This window comes from Polypterus senegalus, chromosome 9 (assembly GCF_016835505.1).
Source record: "Polypterus senegalus isolate Bchr_013 chromosome 9, ASM1683550v1, whole genome shotgun sequence".
In the NCBI taxonomy this organism is placed as follows: Eukaryota; Metazoa; Chordata; class Cladistia; order Polypteriformes; family Polypteridae; genus Polypterus; species Polypterus senegalus.
The window spans coordinates 70236689-70255584 of NC_053162.1; the positions used below are offsets into that span (position 1 = coordinate 70236689).

Below are 18896 nucleotides of genomic sequence, written 5' to 3' on the forward strand. Positions count from 1 at the left end.
ATATCTAACATAGCAAAATGGTCCATATTGAAAGGAGGCACCTCAAATAAAACGACAAGGGCTTTCATATCCAGTTCCCGACACTGCCTCCACAGGTTAACACACAAACTACAATTTGGGCTGCAGGCTGGCGTTAGACAGAGACAAACGAACGCCGGTGTAGAAGTCAATCGATCGCCACCACAAAATGCAACATAAACGTCTGGGACGTTCAGAGCAAGTTCGTTTATCCAAAAACTTAATGCCCGTGTGAACAAGGCCTAAAGGTGTCGATTAAGACAAGCAGCCTGCTATTCCATCCCCCCACAGTCACAGAACGTGCACAATGTTCTGCCAGCTCATGCCTTGTTTGATTATCTGGGAGTGGAAATAATAAATAGTTATTTGGTACAATGCATTTCATGTGTGTTCCATTTCTACTGTACAGTAATCTGTGTAAACACATTGTTAAAACAGAAACTTTTTCATATTTTAGTAATAAATGTTACAAAATGTAGGCATAAACTATAGAATGTGTGAAGCCTGAAGTCCAAAGATCAAATAAACACTTTCACAAAAGGTTCAAGGACGATATAACAGCTTCCGTGGTGTAGCGTTGCAGACGCAAACCAAAAAATGAATAATTCCAAATATTATATATACCTATGTCTCTGTTTTATTTTTTTTTTGACATCATAAATCATAAGGTGCATACTAATTCTGCGTGAGCAGGAACACTCAATAAAACTGAATAAAAAAAAAAATAAAGTGACAGTAAGATACGAATACAGTAATCCCTCCTCGATCGCGGGGGTTGCGTTCCAGAACCCCCCGCGATAGGTGAAAATCCGCGAAGTAGAAACCATATGTTTGTATGATTATTTTTATATATTTTAAGCCCTTAGAAACTCTCCCACACTGTTTATAAATATTCTCCGCACAGTTATACAGTAAACCCTTGTTTATCGCGGTTAATCCGCTCCAAACAGATAAATGAATTTTCACGAAGTAGGATTCTTTATTTATAAATCTAATATTTTCGCAGTTAGAGCATAGAAAACCTGTTTACGACCTTCTAAATACGTTTTTTAACATTATTAGAGCCCTCTAGACATGAAATAACACCCTTTAGTCAAAAGTTTAAACTGTGCTCCATGACAAGGCAGAGATGACAGTTCTTTCTCACAATTAAAAGAATGCAAACATATCTTCCTCTTCAAAGTGCGCGTAAGGAGCGGAGAATGTCAGAGAGAGAGTAAAGTAAACAATGAAAAATCAATAGGGCTGTTGCGCTTTTAAGTATGCAAGCACCGCGATAAAGCAGCGGCAATGAAGGGATTAATGCGAAGGTAGCCTTTTAGCATTTTTTACAGGAGCGTCCCTATCTTCTAAGCAAACAGCTTCTGTGCAAACACAGAGAGAGAGAGTAAAGTAAACAATGAAAAATCAATAGGGCTGTTGAGCTTTTAAGTATGCAAGCACCGCGATAAAGCAGCGGCAATGAAGGGATCAATGCGAAGGTAGCCTTTCAGCATTTTTTACAGGAGCGTCAGTATCTTCTAAGCAAACAGCCTCTGTGCAAAAAGCCCCTCTGCTCACATCTCCTCCGTCAAGCGCAGAGAACGTCAGAGAGAGAGAGAGAGAGCGAGATTAAAGCAAACAATCAAAAAATCAATAAGTGTGCTTTTGGGCGCCCCTCGATAAAGCGGCATTTCTTAGAGGAGCGTTCGTATCCACTAGGCAAACAGCTTCTGTGCAAACAGCACCTCTGCTCACACCCCTCCGTCCAGGCAGAGAATGTCAGAGAGGGTGAGATAGAGGCAGAGACAGGCAAACAATCGAGCACCGCGGCGGAGGCATATCATATAGCATTGAGGAGTTTCAGTTAATATTTAATACGTGCTCTGATTGGGTAGCTTCTAAGCCATCCGCCAATAGCATCCCTTGTATGAAATCAACTGGGCAAACAAACTGTGGAAGCATGTACCATAAATTAAAAGACCCACTGTCCAGAAATCCAAAACCAGTGAAAAATCCGTGATATATATTTAGATATGCTTATAGTTAAAATCTATACATCTGCAATATACATTTACATATGCTTACATATAAAATCTGCGATAGAGCAAAACCGCGAAAGTCAAAGCGCGATACAGCAAGGGATCACTGTAAGGCAGATTCACCAACGTTTGTGTGTCAGCTTTTATCCCTCCAGATCAGAGAATGTCCAGTTTCATTGCCTCAAAACACTACTCACATCTACAGTTATTCCCAATTTCAAATAAAAACTAACAGCATCAGATCCCCAGGGCGGTAGTATGTATTGTGATCGTGTCTGAGAGAATAAAAGTGAAAAAAAGGTAACTTTTATAAGTACAGTACTATAAATGTACATGGTCTGTTACAGACACAAACCAAATGTTTATGTGTACTGTATAATATTAACAATAAGAACAGCTCACTACTGAAAACGGCAAATATAGGAGGCAGTCTGGATCGAACCGGGGACTCTTGATTACAAGTCAGCAAATCTTAACGCTACACCATGGAAGCTGTTGTATCGTCCCTAAACCTTTTGTGAAAGTGTTTATTTGATCTTTGGACTTCAGGCTTCACACATTCTATAGTTTATGCCTACATTTTGCAACATTTATTACTAAAATATAAAAGTTTCTGTTTAAACAATGTGTTTACACAGATTACTGTAGAAACAGAACACACATGAAATGCATGTGTTCCAAATAACACTCTATTATTTCCACTCAAACTCCAGCACTTCAATCCCAGATAATCAAACAAGGCATGAGCTGGGAGAACTTTGTGAATGTTCTGCGACGATGGGGGGATGGAATAGCAGGCTGCTTGCTGCTTGTTTTAATCGGCACATTTACAGGACAAAAGACGCTGATGGAGAGGTGTGAATGGATTTAAGGTGGGCTGGATCTACGAGTTTTCTCGTAGGCTCTGGTAATTCTAGTGTTATAAAACAGCTAAAGACTTTTCTATTTGGGAAAGCATTTAAACAAGAATGCTACTAATTATTGTTGTTTCATCTCCGTTTTTAACTTGTTTTGCCTTTGTTTAAACTTTTTATGTAGCACTTTGAGATTTACTACAAATGTAAAGTGCCCTATAAATAAAATGCATTATTATTATTATAATACCTGATGTTACTGTCAACAATTTTGTCAGTGTATCTGCCAACTTGGTTTCTTATTGTAGAGGTCTGCATTTTTTTGGAAACCCTGTGGGACCTCACTCAATTTTTGTGGCAGAGGACTAAAATGCAATAGTGAATGGGAGAAGGGGGAGTATACAATCCCTGTGGTCATGACCAAGTGGTCAGACCATTGATGAACCTCTGTGAAAATTTCTGTAAAAATAAACTATTATACTGTATATATAATATAACTGCTATTTAATGACACTTGCCTAACAATTGACTTCTGAAAAGAAACATCCTGAAAAAGTTACAACTGATAGTGCAGCGAAGCTATTTAAAGACACTTGCCTAACGCTTGAGTTTATAAAAGATAACCCTGAAAAAAACTGCAACAGATAGTGCAGCGGAGATATTTAATGACACTTGCCTAATGCTTGACTTTATTGAAAAGAAACATCCTGAAAAAGTTACAACTGATCGCGCAGCAGCTGTATTTAATGACAACATCATTGGACAGGTTTTTATCGAAAACCCCTGCAGATGAAAGTGAGGAAGGTGCGGCGAAGAGGGCAAAAATCAGTGAATAACATTCAGTTATTCAGTTCAGCCTTTCTCCACCACCTCAGTCAGCATCTTCAACTCATCTGATCTCCAAGGTAAATGCTGTACATTATACTGTACTTAATAAAACCAGTTTATTGCATTACATTCTATTGTGTTGTTTTTATACAATATTCGTTATTTATAAGTACATTTTTCTTATTTAAAAACATGTAACAAAAAAATTGCAATGTTTTTTGGGAGTCTGGAACGGATTAATGGCATTTCAATTCATTCAATGGGGAAAATTGATTTGAGATAAGAGCATTTTGACTTAAGAGCTCGGTCATGGAACGAATTAAACTCGTATCACAAGGTATCACTGTATTTCAAAATTAATGGTTTCAGGTGCACTGATGTGTTAAAATCTGAAGTAGAAATAAAGGCCACTACATGAACTATAACCAAAAAGAGGTTCTCAATGGTTTTAAAAATCATCAGTTTTATTTGAACATTTTAAAATACTGTATAATGAAACTATCCTCACCAAATAGTTTTCCATTTTGCTAATGATCTCTCCTTCTTAAAACGTTTTTGTGCTCTTCAGAGTGAAAGTAAACATTAAATTGCACATGCAAGCTTTACTGATTACATATTGTCTATTAAGTTATGAACTTTTATTATTACTTTCCTCGTCTGTAAATGTACACTTTCATATAATGGGCAACTTTTACAGTATACTTTGATGCTGAACAGTAACATGGCTTTGCACAGTGCTACTAGTTATAACCTCATTCAAGCTGCCATGTCTGCTTTTCTTTAAACAAACCCTGGGCCACACGCAAGTTATGCAACACACATTCTCAAACAATAAACCTGTTGTACATTGACCAAATAAAATACATACTGTTGGTCTGTTGTTTGTTTACACAGTCTTGGTAACGATAAAGACAAAATCACGCACAATTTTAGAGATTTTATAAATACCAGCCAGATTGCTGTTTTAAATCACACAAAGAAGGACATCACCAGAAAAAAAATGTCTCACAACCCTACATCTATTCATCTATGTATTAACTATTCTTTAAAATAGATCAATAGATTGACTTCAATTGTACTGTGACCAAAAAAAAAAAAAACTGTGTGATATTTATTTTCATTCATTCCCTAGATTCATCTGTTTTAAGAATCCTCATAAGCTACATGCCTGTATCAAGTATTTTTAAAATGTGGTCAAAAACTTTTGTAGGCACAGGGTTCTAATAAAATTAGAATTGCTAATTTCTTGAAATAAGACAGTGGTGAATTTTCAAAATCTTCTCTTTGAAAACACTTTGCTATAAGACTTAAAATGTTGATTAACCAATATTGTTATGCCACTTTTACAGAATGGCTAGCAAACATTTGTTGATGGACCCCTAAGAGACTACGATTATTTATGAGTTTGCCTAAAAATCTTAATATATGTGTTAACCACATCCTAAACGTATCTGATTTCTTTAGGCTTTTTATTCACTTTTTACAATCTTACCACTAGAATAATAAAGCAAACTCATTCTAGGTGTCTGTGCTTAGCCACTAAAAGAGACACACTGCCTTTTCACTGGCTTCCTCCATCATTACCAAACTACTTCTGAAGTGTTTTGTTTATATAAACATCATGGAGTTCTAGATTTCTTGATCAAAAAAGTGCAGTGAGAAGCTGAAAACAAAACATTTGTTCACTAAAATCAATTTCTTTATGTTAATCACTTGTCCTTTGGTTTATTTTTGGGGTTTGCACAGGAAGAAATGATTAAAAATGTTGGTCTTTTCATTTAACCTAAAAACAGACATTTTGCACAAAGTCTATTAAAAAAAAAGAGGATAGCACTGAACAGGCTAAAAAAACTACACAACATATTTGAGATCAAAAACGGCTCTTTTTCTTACCAGCTAGATTTTCATGAACAGCCTTCATTTCACTTTCAGCACGCACGAAAGCCTCCTCAATGACTCTGTTCTTTTCCTCCTCCAAAGACTGCATCTCATCAACCAGCTCACCCCGTGTTCGCTCAATCTCCGTCTCATAAAGCATTACCTAAAATCCATGCCACAACATTCAAATAGAAGTATATTTTTGGTTAGTGACATTTATCCTTTACAGTACATGTAGGGAAAAAGAATGGAAAAGTACAGAAAAGAGAAAGACCAAAAGCACCTCCCATTCCATACAGCTTAAATCATCTCAAGGGGCACTGCGAGAAAACTGGCATATCATAAAAGTTGTAAAAAGAAATAGAGAAACACTCATATGTATGTTAACAAGAGTAATCCACTATGGGACATAAAACAAGCACACACAATAAATGTACAGCTAAAAAAACCTGACTAGTCAAAGCAAAAATAATAATAGATGTGACTGTACTTTGAAATAACAGAGGCAGTTAAACGATGAGTTAACTGTACATCTTTGAACTACCAATTTATTTTAACTTAAAAAGAGATTTTCATGGAAAATTTACATTTATATGAATGGATATGCAGGGTTCTTTAATCATCTTAATTTTAAAGTGTGAGCAACTAACACATACATGTACTCACACAGACATTCTCTTTATGATTGGTTACATTTGATGACGCATCCAAACAAACAAGATCTTGATTACAGTTTTTTAATTTTACTGCAACAGCATTGGGGGAATACTCCTCAAAAGACAAATGTGGTGCTAGTTCATCTAAAAAGTGGGATAAAACCATTAACCTGAAAATAAAAGTGGACATAACAGAAAGATATGGTAATTTTCTACCAGTATTGTGCTAGGACTCTGAAGTCCATCATGGACTCACTTGCTCTTAGAAAATTGGATGACTGCTCCACAGTGATTAGCAACAGTGGTCGGGCCACCTTTTCCTCTAACCTTCTTAGTGTGCAGCATTATTCTTCACTGTTAGTGACGTCTTCTATGACTTTATTTGCGTCAAAACTAGTTTGCCGCGTTAGTAAGCAAAAAATGGAAATTATTGGGTGAAAATTTATTAAAAAGAAAACGTTTGGAGTTATGTCCTCATTCATATCTGCAGAAATGGCAAGACGATATGCTAAACATGGACAAACTGCATCAGCATAGAGAAGTTGTAGCTAAAGGTCAAAGCTCATGCAGAGGGATAGACAGACACTACAGGACAACTGCTAAACTGGGATGCTTTGATCAATTGTCCAATTTTCACTAAAAAAGAGACTTGATCAGTGATTGGTAAAAGGCAGATCATAAAAAACAAATATTTTCAGCCCCTGCTTTTCCAAGCATTACATTAATTTAGTTGCTGTGCCTTTACACAAGGTATTATGGGAGTTGAGCCAGCACACATTTTTTTTGCAGCAAACTTCTGCAATGTGATCAATTATGGAGGAATATCTTGGACAAAATTAAATTAATAAATAAATAAATGCGTAACAACTCTACAGCTCTGATCAGTGGCAAAGTTGTTTGAAAACTGAGAATATGCACCTGACTTTATACTCGTAAAATAAGGGTCAAATACTCAGTTCAAAATATTAGTTGGAGCTGCTTTGGGCATTCCATGTCAAAGTACCTAAACTAATACAGCCGTTGCAGCTTACCGTATATCAAACTGGCTCATTCGCCTTGTGATCGTCTTCTCCAATACACCATACAGATCTGCAATCTGTCGTACTTTTAAACCACATAACAGAAGGTGTTCTATTGACTCAGCTGGAATGTCAAAGGATGGACGTCCAGAGCAGGGAACTGTGTCACCTGAACTGGAGTGTAGCAGAGTACGTTCGACCTTTTCCTCGATAATTTCAAAAATAGTTTAATCTACATCGGAGTCTAAAAGGGCCGCCAACATGTAATTTCTTCCGATAAATCTTCAGTTTTCTCTCTGAAATACGTAATATCCTCGGCAGAATCCATTTCATCGGCAGTAGTAAGCATTTTTCTAATTAATTCTTGTGCTATCGATTCACCAATCAGTACCTAAAGGGCGTGTTAGAGCCCACCCTCTCAACTTTGACGAGTGAAAGTGACAGTTTTATTTCAAGTCGTATTTCAAGGCGGTTTGCAGGAGTGTTACGGACAAAATGAAATAAATAAATGAATAAGCAACAAAAAACATATTTCATGACACATTTATTTATTTACGCTCTCATTTCATGACACATTTAATTATTTAGGCTCTCATTTCATGACACATTTATTTATTTATGCTCACATTTCACAGTACTTTTATCTATTTACGCTTTTATTTATTTATTTAAATGTTGTCCGAAATATTCCTCCATAATCAATGAGCAGCGAGTAGTGGCTTGTTTAATCAGTGACCAAGAGACAATTGGTATTAGCTTTTATGTTAAAGGAAGAGGAGTAATAAACTGAAAAAAAAAAAACTAAATCAGACAAGTCATCCTGTGCACAGTCTCAAGAGCAAGGAGGAGATATCAGGAGATGGGTCGTTACACAAGGAGACCTGGACAGGGTCGCAGAAGGGCAGTAATCTAGCAGCAGGACCAGTATTTATCTATATATTTGCACATTTGCGCAAGGAGGATCAGGAGGAGCACTGCCAGACACTTCTGTTCGTTTGGTTATGCAGGTGATTAGTGTAAGAGGTTTTTTAAAGGGATAAAGAAGGAAAAAAATATATTGGTATCAGAATTGGCTGATCAAGTAACATGAAATCAGTGATCAGCCTTACAAAACCTGATTGGAGCATCCATACTGGTAAATAATTCAAACAGACTTGTTTTCACTCTGAGGAGAAGGTAATGCCATATAAAAAGTCTTTTAAGAGGACTTAAAACTGTAAACTTCTAAAATAAACCCATTGTTTTATCTTAAAGTTGGAATAGCTGTGGTGTCAGGTTTCTTCCTGGTGGTGAGCACCCAATGCCGAAGTCATAAAAAACATTTTATGCATAGTTACAGTATATATCAAAATAAACATTCACTGTAACCATTTAGTGTCGTATATTGGGCTAACTCCAGTCTGGTCTGGTGCTTTCAATGTTATTCTAAATCTTATTTAAAGCATTGACTAAGTTATTTACTTTGTGATCATATTATTTTAGATATTAAATTCTGTGTAATTTTATGCAAAAATTGTCTCTAGTTGTTGTAAAACTAATATAGATTGGTATAATTACTTCAGCATGTTTTATTGTGAAACATTCTGTATGCAAATTAACTTACAAATAAAAAAAAAAAATGAACATTTAGCATTAAAAACTAAAATATAATGTCCTTCATACCCATGAAAACATTCTTTTATTTTCTTAACTCACTCTTTGATTTGTATTCCAGTGTAATTTAGGTCCAACTTACACACATATAAACACACACATACACAAAGGCACATACCACAGATTCTTGGAAAAGTAGATATGCCAATCAACCTGGCAGCATGATTTTGTACTGTAGAAGCCATAAACTGGAGATCTCTAAGAAACTAATAATAAACATGCAACCTCTAGAAAGAAAGCACCCTGTACTAAATAAAACTGCTGTAGATTTAAGTGTGATAGTATTAACCAGTGTGACAGCCAAGATTTTAAAATGAAATGATTTACATTTTTATCTTTTTACAAATAATATTCATGTTCAGAAGAACAAAAATATGTGTAAAAAAGAATGTAAAAGATAGCAAATGGATCTCTTTACAATATAGCATCATGTCATAAAATCAATTTTGTGCATTTGTTTGGAGACATTTTACAAACAATGGAATAAAAACAAAACACAACATTTCATAATAGTACATGATGTTATAATGTAAAAAGATTTCATGACAGAGAAAATAAAGTCCAGCCCAACAAGTACTGCCATTTAACCCTTTGCATATCACTTCCAACAACATTTAGCAGCAAATAAATATCCAACCTTTGACAACCTACGAACCAAACCGCCACTGCGACCACCAACAGCTCTAAAGAGTAGCTTGCAAAGACGGTTCCTATCGATGTTTTGCTGTAATGTAAGTTAAAAGAGCCATTAAGATATGAAATGACTAATATTAACAGAACTTTAATATGGGAGCCTCAAGGGATAAAATGTTATATAGATGGTTACAACCATGTTGGGTGATTAAAATAAACATGAATAAATTAAAAAAAGATTTATAACTAGAAATATAGGTAACAAAATTATACTTAAATTTCAACACATTTTTGATAAATTTAACATTCTCAATGGGTGCCTTATAAACATATTTAATTTAAATAAAACTTCTATAGTGAGGATACTGTATATTTGCAAAAATATTTTGCAGTGTGGATAAAACACTGAAGCCTCACTGTAATTTCATGTTAAGGAAATACTCATATACCACAATTACAACCATGGTGACAGAAATAAAAGGAAACCTAATTTGGTTACGCAATTAGATTTGTGGGGTCATGTAATCCTCACTAGGAAGCCTACAGGCCATGTATCACACAACATGAAAGAGTTAATTCATAACCAAAACAGAGAAGAGGCAATTGGACCACATTTTGTCATATACACAAGTCACAGGCAAGCTGCAACAATTCGTGATCACTACAAGCCGACAGCTATTTCATTTGTTGAAATAAACTCACTAAAAGTCTGTCAATGCTGCTTAAACATATACTAACTGATCCCTGAATGTTGTTGAACTAAGAACAATCAGTCCACCCAGCTATAAGATTATATGAATTGCACCTTATCGCGCATAATAATAACTTAATAAAGGCAATTAAGATTTTTTTTTTGTAAAACTGGAGTAAAAACTTTATCCTGTTCAATTTCAAATGGAATTTCACCCCTCCTTTTTTAAAACAAAGTGAATAATAAGATTCTTTTTATAAATTTCACTTACAGAATTTTTCTTTAAACCTTCACAAAAGGTTTAAAAGGCCTGATTAATTATATTTTTCGTACGTTATAGGAAGGTTTTAAAAATTAAACTTTGCCATACCTCCCGTTATTACCTCCCCGCTTCAGTGCATTGATTAACAAAACATTTACTCACATTAAATATAAAAACAAGATTAAATTTCTCAGAAAACATTACCTTTTGTGTATGCAATAAATCACAAAAGATGAACCTGGAAATATCTGATAAATAATGTTAACCAGACACATAGATAGGTGTTCTTAATGAAAAATGTGCTTAACATCTAATTAGTATGGTTAAGAGAATAGGCACTAGGACAGGGGTCCCTCAATCACAGTCCTGGAGGGTCAGAGTGGCTGTAGGTTTTTGTTCCAACCCAGTTGCTTAATTAGAAAGCAATTCTTGCCAATAATTTAATTTCATGGCTTGATAGTGCTATAACTCTGCTATGTCAGGTAATTTGCATATCTGAGATTTTCTTCCCCTTTCTAAGGATATCATCCATTTGATTTGAGGGCTAAAATGGATGAGTAATTCTCAGTCCTTCACTTTTTTCTCTGCGCTTTCCTTCCAAGTATTTAATTAAACCCAATAGTGCATGATAAATATGCACAGGTGTAAATTATAACAAGCTAAATGGAGAACTGCTGGTTTCTTTTGTCATTTGCATGTTATTGCTAACTAGGAACAATTAAAAACCAAGACTACAGCTGCTTAAGACTAAAATAAGCAATAAGGGTTAAAAATCTTAACAAGTGAGACAACTAAAATGAAGCAGAATCGTTACTTGAGCAATAAGTGTGTCTTATTAAGCAGTTGGGTTGGAACAGAAACCTGCAGCCATTGCGGCCCTCCAGGACAGTGATTGAGGACCCCTGCACTAGGGGAATGTACTAACCTGGGCTCTTAATTGGGCAACTGTTCTCTGGGACTCTTGCAACTGTTGCTCCAGATCTTTTACAAGCTGCCTCTGCACCACTGTCTGTTCCTGTAGGTACTTATTCTGACACACAGCATCTGACAAGGCCTGCTTTGAATGAGGAGATTCTACTTCTATAGTTTTGGTAATGTACTGAAAAAAAGTTAAACAGTATTTAATAGGACAATAGCAGTGCACGTAGCACATATATGATTATCAAATCACATGTGCAAGATTTTTATTTACTAGATATTTAAAATGTTGACAACTGACACATCTCTTAGTCTTACTAGTGGTGTAAGTTTAAATCTATAAATGCAAAAAATATACACATACATAAGAAGTTGATTGATGTGCTTTGCTAGAACAAGAATAAAACATCACTGATACAATATAAAATAAATACACTGCTCAAAAAATTAAGGGAAACACTTAATCATCACAGTCTGACAGCAAGTCAATTAAGCTTTAGGGATATCAATCTGTCCAGTTAGGAAGCAAAAGCGAATGTGAATCAATTCACCTGCTTTGGTGCAAATACAAATGTAAACAGGTGCACCGGAGTGTAAATAGCAAGACAATACCCAACAAAAGGTAAGGTTGTTGGCCTCAGACAATTGCTTTCTACATATCCTTCTTGACTGATTCTTTTCTAGTTTTGTGTTTTGCTAGTATCCATGTCACTACTGGTAGCCTGAGGCAATACTTGCAGACCTTTCAGGTTACACAGGTAGTCCAGCTCCTCCAGGATGGAACATCCATATCTGCCATCTCAAGAAGATTTGCTGTGTCTCCCAACACAGTCTCAAGAGCAAGGAGGAGATACCAGGAAATGGGATGTTACAGGAACATAACTGGAGAGGGCAGCAGAAGGGCATCAACCCAGCAGCAGGACCAGTATTTGCTCCTTTGTGCAAAAAGGAACAGGAGTAGCACTGCAAAATGACCTCCAGCTGATTACTGGTGTGCAGGTTTCTAACCAAACTATCAGAAACAGATTTCATGAGGGTGGCATGAGGGCCCAACTTCCTCTAGTGGGACCTGTACTCACAGCCCAGCCCATCACCTTTTAGCTCGACTGGCATTCACCAGGGAATACCACAATTGGCAACCTGTTCTCTTCACAGATGAGAGCATATTCACACTGAGCACATGTGACAGAAGCAAAACTGTCTGGAATGTTATACAGCCTGCAACATCATCCAGCAAGACCGGTTTGGTGGTGGCTCAGTGATGGTCTGGGGAAGCATATTCTTGGAGGAGTCGAACAGATATCTACATGCTAGGAAATGGCAACCTGACTGGTATCAGATACCGGGATGAAATCCTCACAGACACTGTCAGACATTACAGTGGGGCAGTGAGCCCTGAGCTCCTTCTGTTGCAGGACAGTGCCCATCCTCATGTTGCCAAAGAATGTAGACAGTTCTTGGATGACGAAGGCATTGATGCCATTGATTGGCCAACACATTACCCAGACCTGAATCCATTTAAGAACCTCTGGGAAATTATGTATCAGTGCATCCAACACCGCCAAGTAGCACCACAGACTGCCCAGTAGGTCACTGATTACTTGATTCATGTCTGGGAGGAGATCCCCCAGGACATCATTAGTTATCTCATCATAAGCACACCCAGATGTTATTGGGAGTACATACAGGCACAAAGGGGCCATCGACACTGCTGAGTCACACTATAAGTTGCCATCATGAAATTCATGTAAGTTAAATCAGCCTGTGATTTAAATTTTTGACTTCGATATATGGTGAGATGTTGAATCCAGCCCTCAATGGGTTGGTGAGTTTGGTTTCTTTGACGGTTGTCAAACAGACTGAATGTCTGTTCTTGTCATTTTGTTCAACGAATTACACAGTATTAATATTACTCAATAAAGATTTTCTGTGTTTGTGTGTGTGTGTGTGTGAGAGAGAGAGAGCGCACACAAGTGCATGTAACTTTGTGGTTAATACAAGTAATATTCACTTTCCTTGACAAATTTAAAGTGTTAAATCTGAATCTGCCTGTGACTTGAAAAAACTCAAGATAAACTTTAGAAACAGTTGTAAATAACCTTCAAAACAAAATAGAACAACCCAACTGGCATCAAGGAAAATTAGAAAGTAAATATACCAATAATTGTTATATGACTAAATTATTACAGTAACATGCATGCATAATATATTGGAATTTTTGTTTAAACTCAGAAGCTACTCTTACCTTGATCTGCATGGGCTGGGCAGCGTGCCTTGACAATGCAAGCTGACAGTCTTGCAATGTGTTTGTTATTTCATCTTTATGTTGTATGGCATTTTCCAGCTGTACATGTAATTCAAGAACTTCACCAGATTTCTTCTCCAGTTCCTTCTGCACTTCTAACAGCATTTGATCTTTTTCTTTTATAAATGCATTAAGCTGAAAAACCTTTGCTGGCAATTTTTTCGCATCCTAAATAAAGCAGGAAAAAAAATCCATGATAGGGTATACAGCATTCAAAATTATTAGGCATGGTAACGTCATAACACTCATGAAAGTATAGCAGTTTAAATATTTTGAGTGTAATCATTTTAAATGCGAGTAGAAATCATACTGTTGAATGTAAAAATTGTAATGAAGAAGATTGCAGCTTCTTGTGCCTATTCCCTTCATTGACTGGAGGAAAAACATCCCAATCATATTTTTTAATGAAATAAATGTACTCACTACATTTGTTACCTTCTTCTGAAAACTAGTTAATTTAGATATGGTGAGCTAAATAATCATAAAGACTTCATAACTACTATAAAATAAAATGCTAAGGTCTATGTGTATGTCCAATCCTTCTGAGAAATCTGATCTGTTTAGTTTGGCTTTGGTGATGTGATTAAATGAAGTAGTTTGAGTGTGAGACACATGAGGAGGTAAGCAAGGCACCTCAAAAATAATGACACCAAGTCTAACAATGCCTCTTATTTTTTATTTTCAAGACAAATGGGTGAGGAAGCTGAACACTGGGAATGTCAGCCAGTCATTCATTATCCAACCCGCTATATCCTAACACAGGGTCACGGGGGTCTGCTGGAGCCAGTCCCAGCCAGAACAGGGTGAAAGGCAGGAACAAATCCTAAACAGGGCACTTTTAAAATTGCTGTGTATTTTAATTTCCACATTTAAACTTGTAATGTGAATACAAAGACAGAGAAGGATGGCCATGACTGATTCACACTATCATAAGCTTCCAATAACAGAACACATTTTTATTTATTCCTAGAATGTATGACAGTGCTTGGCAGTGGTTGGTATTCCAGCCTAACCTGGGTCAGTTGTCTCTCCATATTATCCTTGGGTCTAGATGGGTTTTCCCTATGCAGTCTATCTTCCTGTAAGATCACAAATATATGCACATAAAGCAAACTGTCATTTGTAGTTTTGTCCTTTAGTCAGAATGCAGTCATCTCAGTCTGGTTTAATTCCTGCATCGTGCCCAGTTCTGTCTGAATCAATCTCTGACCCTCTATAATCTTGAGAGAATAGGCTCAGAAAAATTCATGTGTGAATAAAAACATTTCTTACTGATAGTAATTTAATACAGTACAGCAGCGGTCTCCAACCTTTATTGCACCACAGACCGGTTTCATGTAAGGCAATTTTCCACAGACCGGCCAACACGTGTGCATAATAAATTGTATAATAAATATAACACCATAATGCAGAATCGGAGGGAGCCCTGAGCTTGTTTACTTGCAATGAGACAGTCCCTTCTAGGGCTGACGGGAGGCAATGATGCCAGAAATGTGTTCCTTATGTCCAATCTTCATTTCTGCTGCCAAAGCAGAAAACCCCACTGCACGAAGATAAGTTGCTGGAAATGTAAGCAGGGTTTTCAGTGCTTTTGTGGTGATCTGAACTTGTTTCAAACATAATTTTAAAGCCACTGTCATTTGCAATCTAAAGCAGTTGATCTTCTGCCACTGACAAGGTCGATTCACCTGGCATATTCACAAATAGGTTGCAGATCCATTCCTTCCCAGTTTGTGAGTCTTTTGTGGTTGGAAAGTAATGCTCAAATTCTTTTAAAAGCAAAGATAGGTGATCATGCACCAGCTGGAAGAATGAAGCCCCAGGCTCAGTCTCTTCCAAAATCCCTGTTAATGTTTGAAACACGTCAAATATCTATATGTTCACTCACTGTCCCCACAGTTCCATTTTGGCTTTGAATGTAGCCACTTTATCTGCCAACTTTAAGTCAGTTGTCATTCTCCCCTGAAGTGACAGATTGAGTTCACTGAGCAGGTTGAATACATCACACAAGTAAATAAGTTTTGCAGTCCATTCCATGTTACTGAAATGTGTTGCCAGTGTTTACTGTTTTTCTAAAAGAAATCTCTGTAGCAGCTCTTGGAATTCAAAGACTCTGACTAGCGATCTACCTAAGAAAGCCATCTAACTTCTGTGTATAAGAGATGTTTGTGCTCTGCTCCCATCTTTTCACAAAGCTGCTCGAATAGACACAAGTTAAGGGCATGTACATTTATGTGGTTAATAACTTTAAATTACATTATTTAGCCCGCATTTCTCTGTGAATGACACAGTATATAGACTCATATTGAAGCACAACATCCTTGAACCACATAGATAAACCAGAAAGCCGTCCAGTCATGGCAGCAGCTTCATCCATTCAAACACTGACATAAAAGGATCAATTCAGTTTTCCTGGTATGTAATCATTCAAAGACCTGAATAGTTCTGTAGCCGTGGTGTTGGTTAATAATTGGATACTTGGTTAATAGTTGGATGTACATAATATATTCTCATGCACATCCTCCTGAAATATATTGCACAAAAACAAGTATTATTGCCTTGTTGTCAACATCAGTATACTCTTCAACCTAGATAGCATACTACGGTGATTCATTAATCCTCTCTAACAATTGTGCCTCAATGTCCTCTGCTATTTCATCAATCAGTCTAGTGACGGTACTAGCCAAAAGAGGAACCTGTGGTACCTTTTTAAATGCAGCCTCTCCTAAAAGTTCAAAACAAATGCCATTAGAAGCAGCCTAGATGCACTCTTCACCAATAGTAAGACTTCTTAGCCTTAAGAATATGGTTAGCCACGAAGCAGGATGCCCTCTGAGCAGACAGATTTGCTGATGTGGTGGCCTTCAATTGTTTCTGTCGTGTCCACATTTTTTTTCTTTTAAAAAAAAAAACCCAAAGGCTTGTCTTTTATTGCAGGGTGCTTGGTGTCTAAGCGGCAAAACAGTTTTGAAGGCTTCATGGTCTCATGTGATAGTTGGTCACCACATATTATACAGTAGGCTTGGAACATTAGAATCACCTGTCGTGATAAACACGTAATATAAGTAGGACTCTTGGTATTTTCTTTTAAAAGCAGCTTTCTTTTTGTTAGCAGTCTAAGAGTCATCTGTTGTCTTATCATTGGGTGTCTTTCCCCCTTTTCAAAGAAGCTCTCCAGAGACGTTTATTTTTTATCCATTTTAGCTAGCGTTAGCTTGTGGGCTTAATTTATTTGGCATCAAAACTGTGACAGAGTCAAATGTGTGCAAGAGGCACAGGCAAACGTGATGGGGAGATCACGGTAATTTTTCAATATAAAACACCCTGCAGACTCCAATAGTCAATAAAATGGAGATAAAATAAAAATAAAAAGTTTTTTTATTCTTTCTATGTAACCCAGTACCAAATATCAGTCCAAGGCCCAGTGGTTAGGGACCGCTTCAGTGCCGGCACTGCCCGCACCCCCCCCAACCACAAAATGCACCTTATCAACACACACCAACACTAAATTAGAGCAGGCGGAGGGAGACTAGAGGTCTTATTACACCTCTGTTCTCAGTTAGCTGCCCAGGGCAGGAGGCTAGGAGTGGGAGCTGGCTGTCTGCCTGTGGTCTGGAGTGGTGGGTTGCTTTGCTCTGCGTTGGACGGGGTGCCTGCTCACTATTACCCCTGCGGAACGGGGCTAGCTCTGGCGTCCGGGAATGGTTGTACCTCAGGTACGGCAGCACCGGGACCAGAGTTAGTAGGGTGTGTATGGGGAGTGTGAATGGGTGTCTGGCGTACATCCTTGTAAGTCTTGGGTTGTATGTGTATGTGAGAGCATGAGGGAGCAAGTGTATGACTGTGAGAAAAACTGTAAGGCTATTCGCCAGCATTCAGACATCAATTCTGATTTCTTCACAGCCTAACAGGACACGGTAAAAAAAAAAAAAGGACCGCTTCAGTACATTATTTATACAGTAAAATTTACAAAATAGTAATGCCATAGATAGCTTATAAGAGTTTATGCAAAAATCCAACCATCCATTATCCAACCCGCTATATCCAAACTACAGGGTCACGGGTGACTGCTGGAGCCAATCCCAGCCAACATAGGGCGCAAGGCAGGAAACAAACCCAGGGCATGGCACCAGCCCACCGCAGTTATGCAAAAATTTGCCCAATAAATAATTTCTTTCCAGCGTGTTAATTGAAAAACAAGGATCACTGAAGTCTTTTTTACCGCCTCATATATCATTGAGGGACATATATTAATTTGAATCATATACCCATATCTCACAATCAATTCTTTTCAAAATATTACAATAGTACTAGAGTTTTTACTACTCAAAATGGAATTCAATAACTGCAATTCCAATGCTGACTAGTGAAAATACAATCATAGTTCAAAATAAACTACAATAGATATATTAAAATGTAATTTTAAGTTAATAAAAATTATATCTAGCAAAGATAAATTATTAAATGTTAAACTACATGCAATAACTACACCATCACCTTCAGTAAAACATTAATCTAAGTTCCCTTTTTACATGTAAGTCACATACAGTATGTACTTGGCTACACATTCAATTAAGAAAGTTATTATGAAATTTCTGTATTATAGGTTTCTAGGTTCATTACTGTCATATGTACAGAGTAGAGTGAAATTCTTACGTGATTATGCTAATGAACATGCAACATTTTACCACCCTCTGGAACCCTGATCAAGAATTATAACTACTCCATCACAATTGAACTCTTTGGGATAGGTAAGAGTATTGGATCCTGTTGCTGCAGAAGCTGCTGCTATATTTACACTAATCAATTTCTATATCTGCAGATCTTTTTTAAAAATGTCTAGAGAAGCCTGACAAATTGACCAATCTCTCCTTTGTGGAAGAAAAATTAGATTTAAGGGTCATGTAGTCATTTAGGATAAAGTTTTTTGATATGCTATCCACATTACAATATAGCATCCTTCTTAGAAGTATAAAAGGGTTAATAAATGTCAGAAACCTGTTCAGGCATTTCAAGAAACTAGATATAGGTCAAGTAAACAACAAAAGACAAGAATGTACAAGGAACAGGTTGATGTAATACACCATAGGTATGATTATGAGATCAGTAGATGTCCTGTAAACAATAAAACTTGATAGTTTTCACATACCCTAAGATTAA

General features: G+C 36.8%; 1 protein-coding gene across 2 annotated transcripts in view; it reads right to left on the reverse strand.

Moving 5' to 3' along the window:
- The window catches only part of kifc3 (kinesin family member C3), a 116243-nt gene that overhangs the window by 40230 nt on the left and 57117 nt on the right, over window positions 1-18896 (reverse strand). For both annotated transcript variants that reach the window (XM_039763215.1, XM_039763216.1), the window contains 4 exons: window positions 13677-13904; window positions 11439-11612; window positions 9565-9651; window positions 5615-5762 (listed from right to left, as the gene is read on the reverse strand). In XM_039763215.1, coding sequence (XP_039619149.1) covers window positions 5615-5762; window positions 9565-9651; window positions 11439-11612; window positions 13677-13904 — 637 coding nt within the window. The remainder of the gene's footprint in view (window positions 1-5614; window positions 5763-9564; window positions 9652-11438; window positions 11613-13676; window positions 13905-18896) is intronic.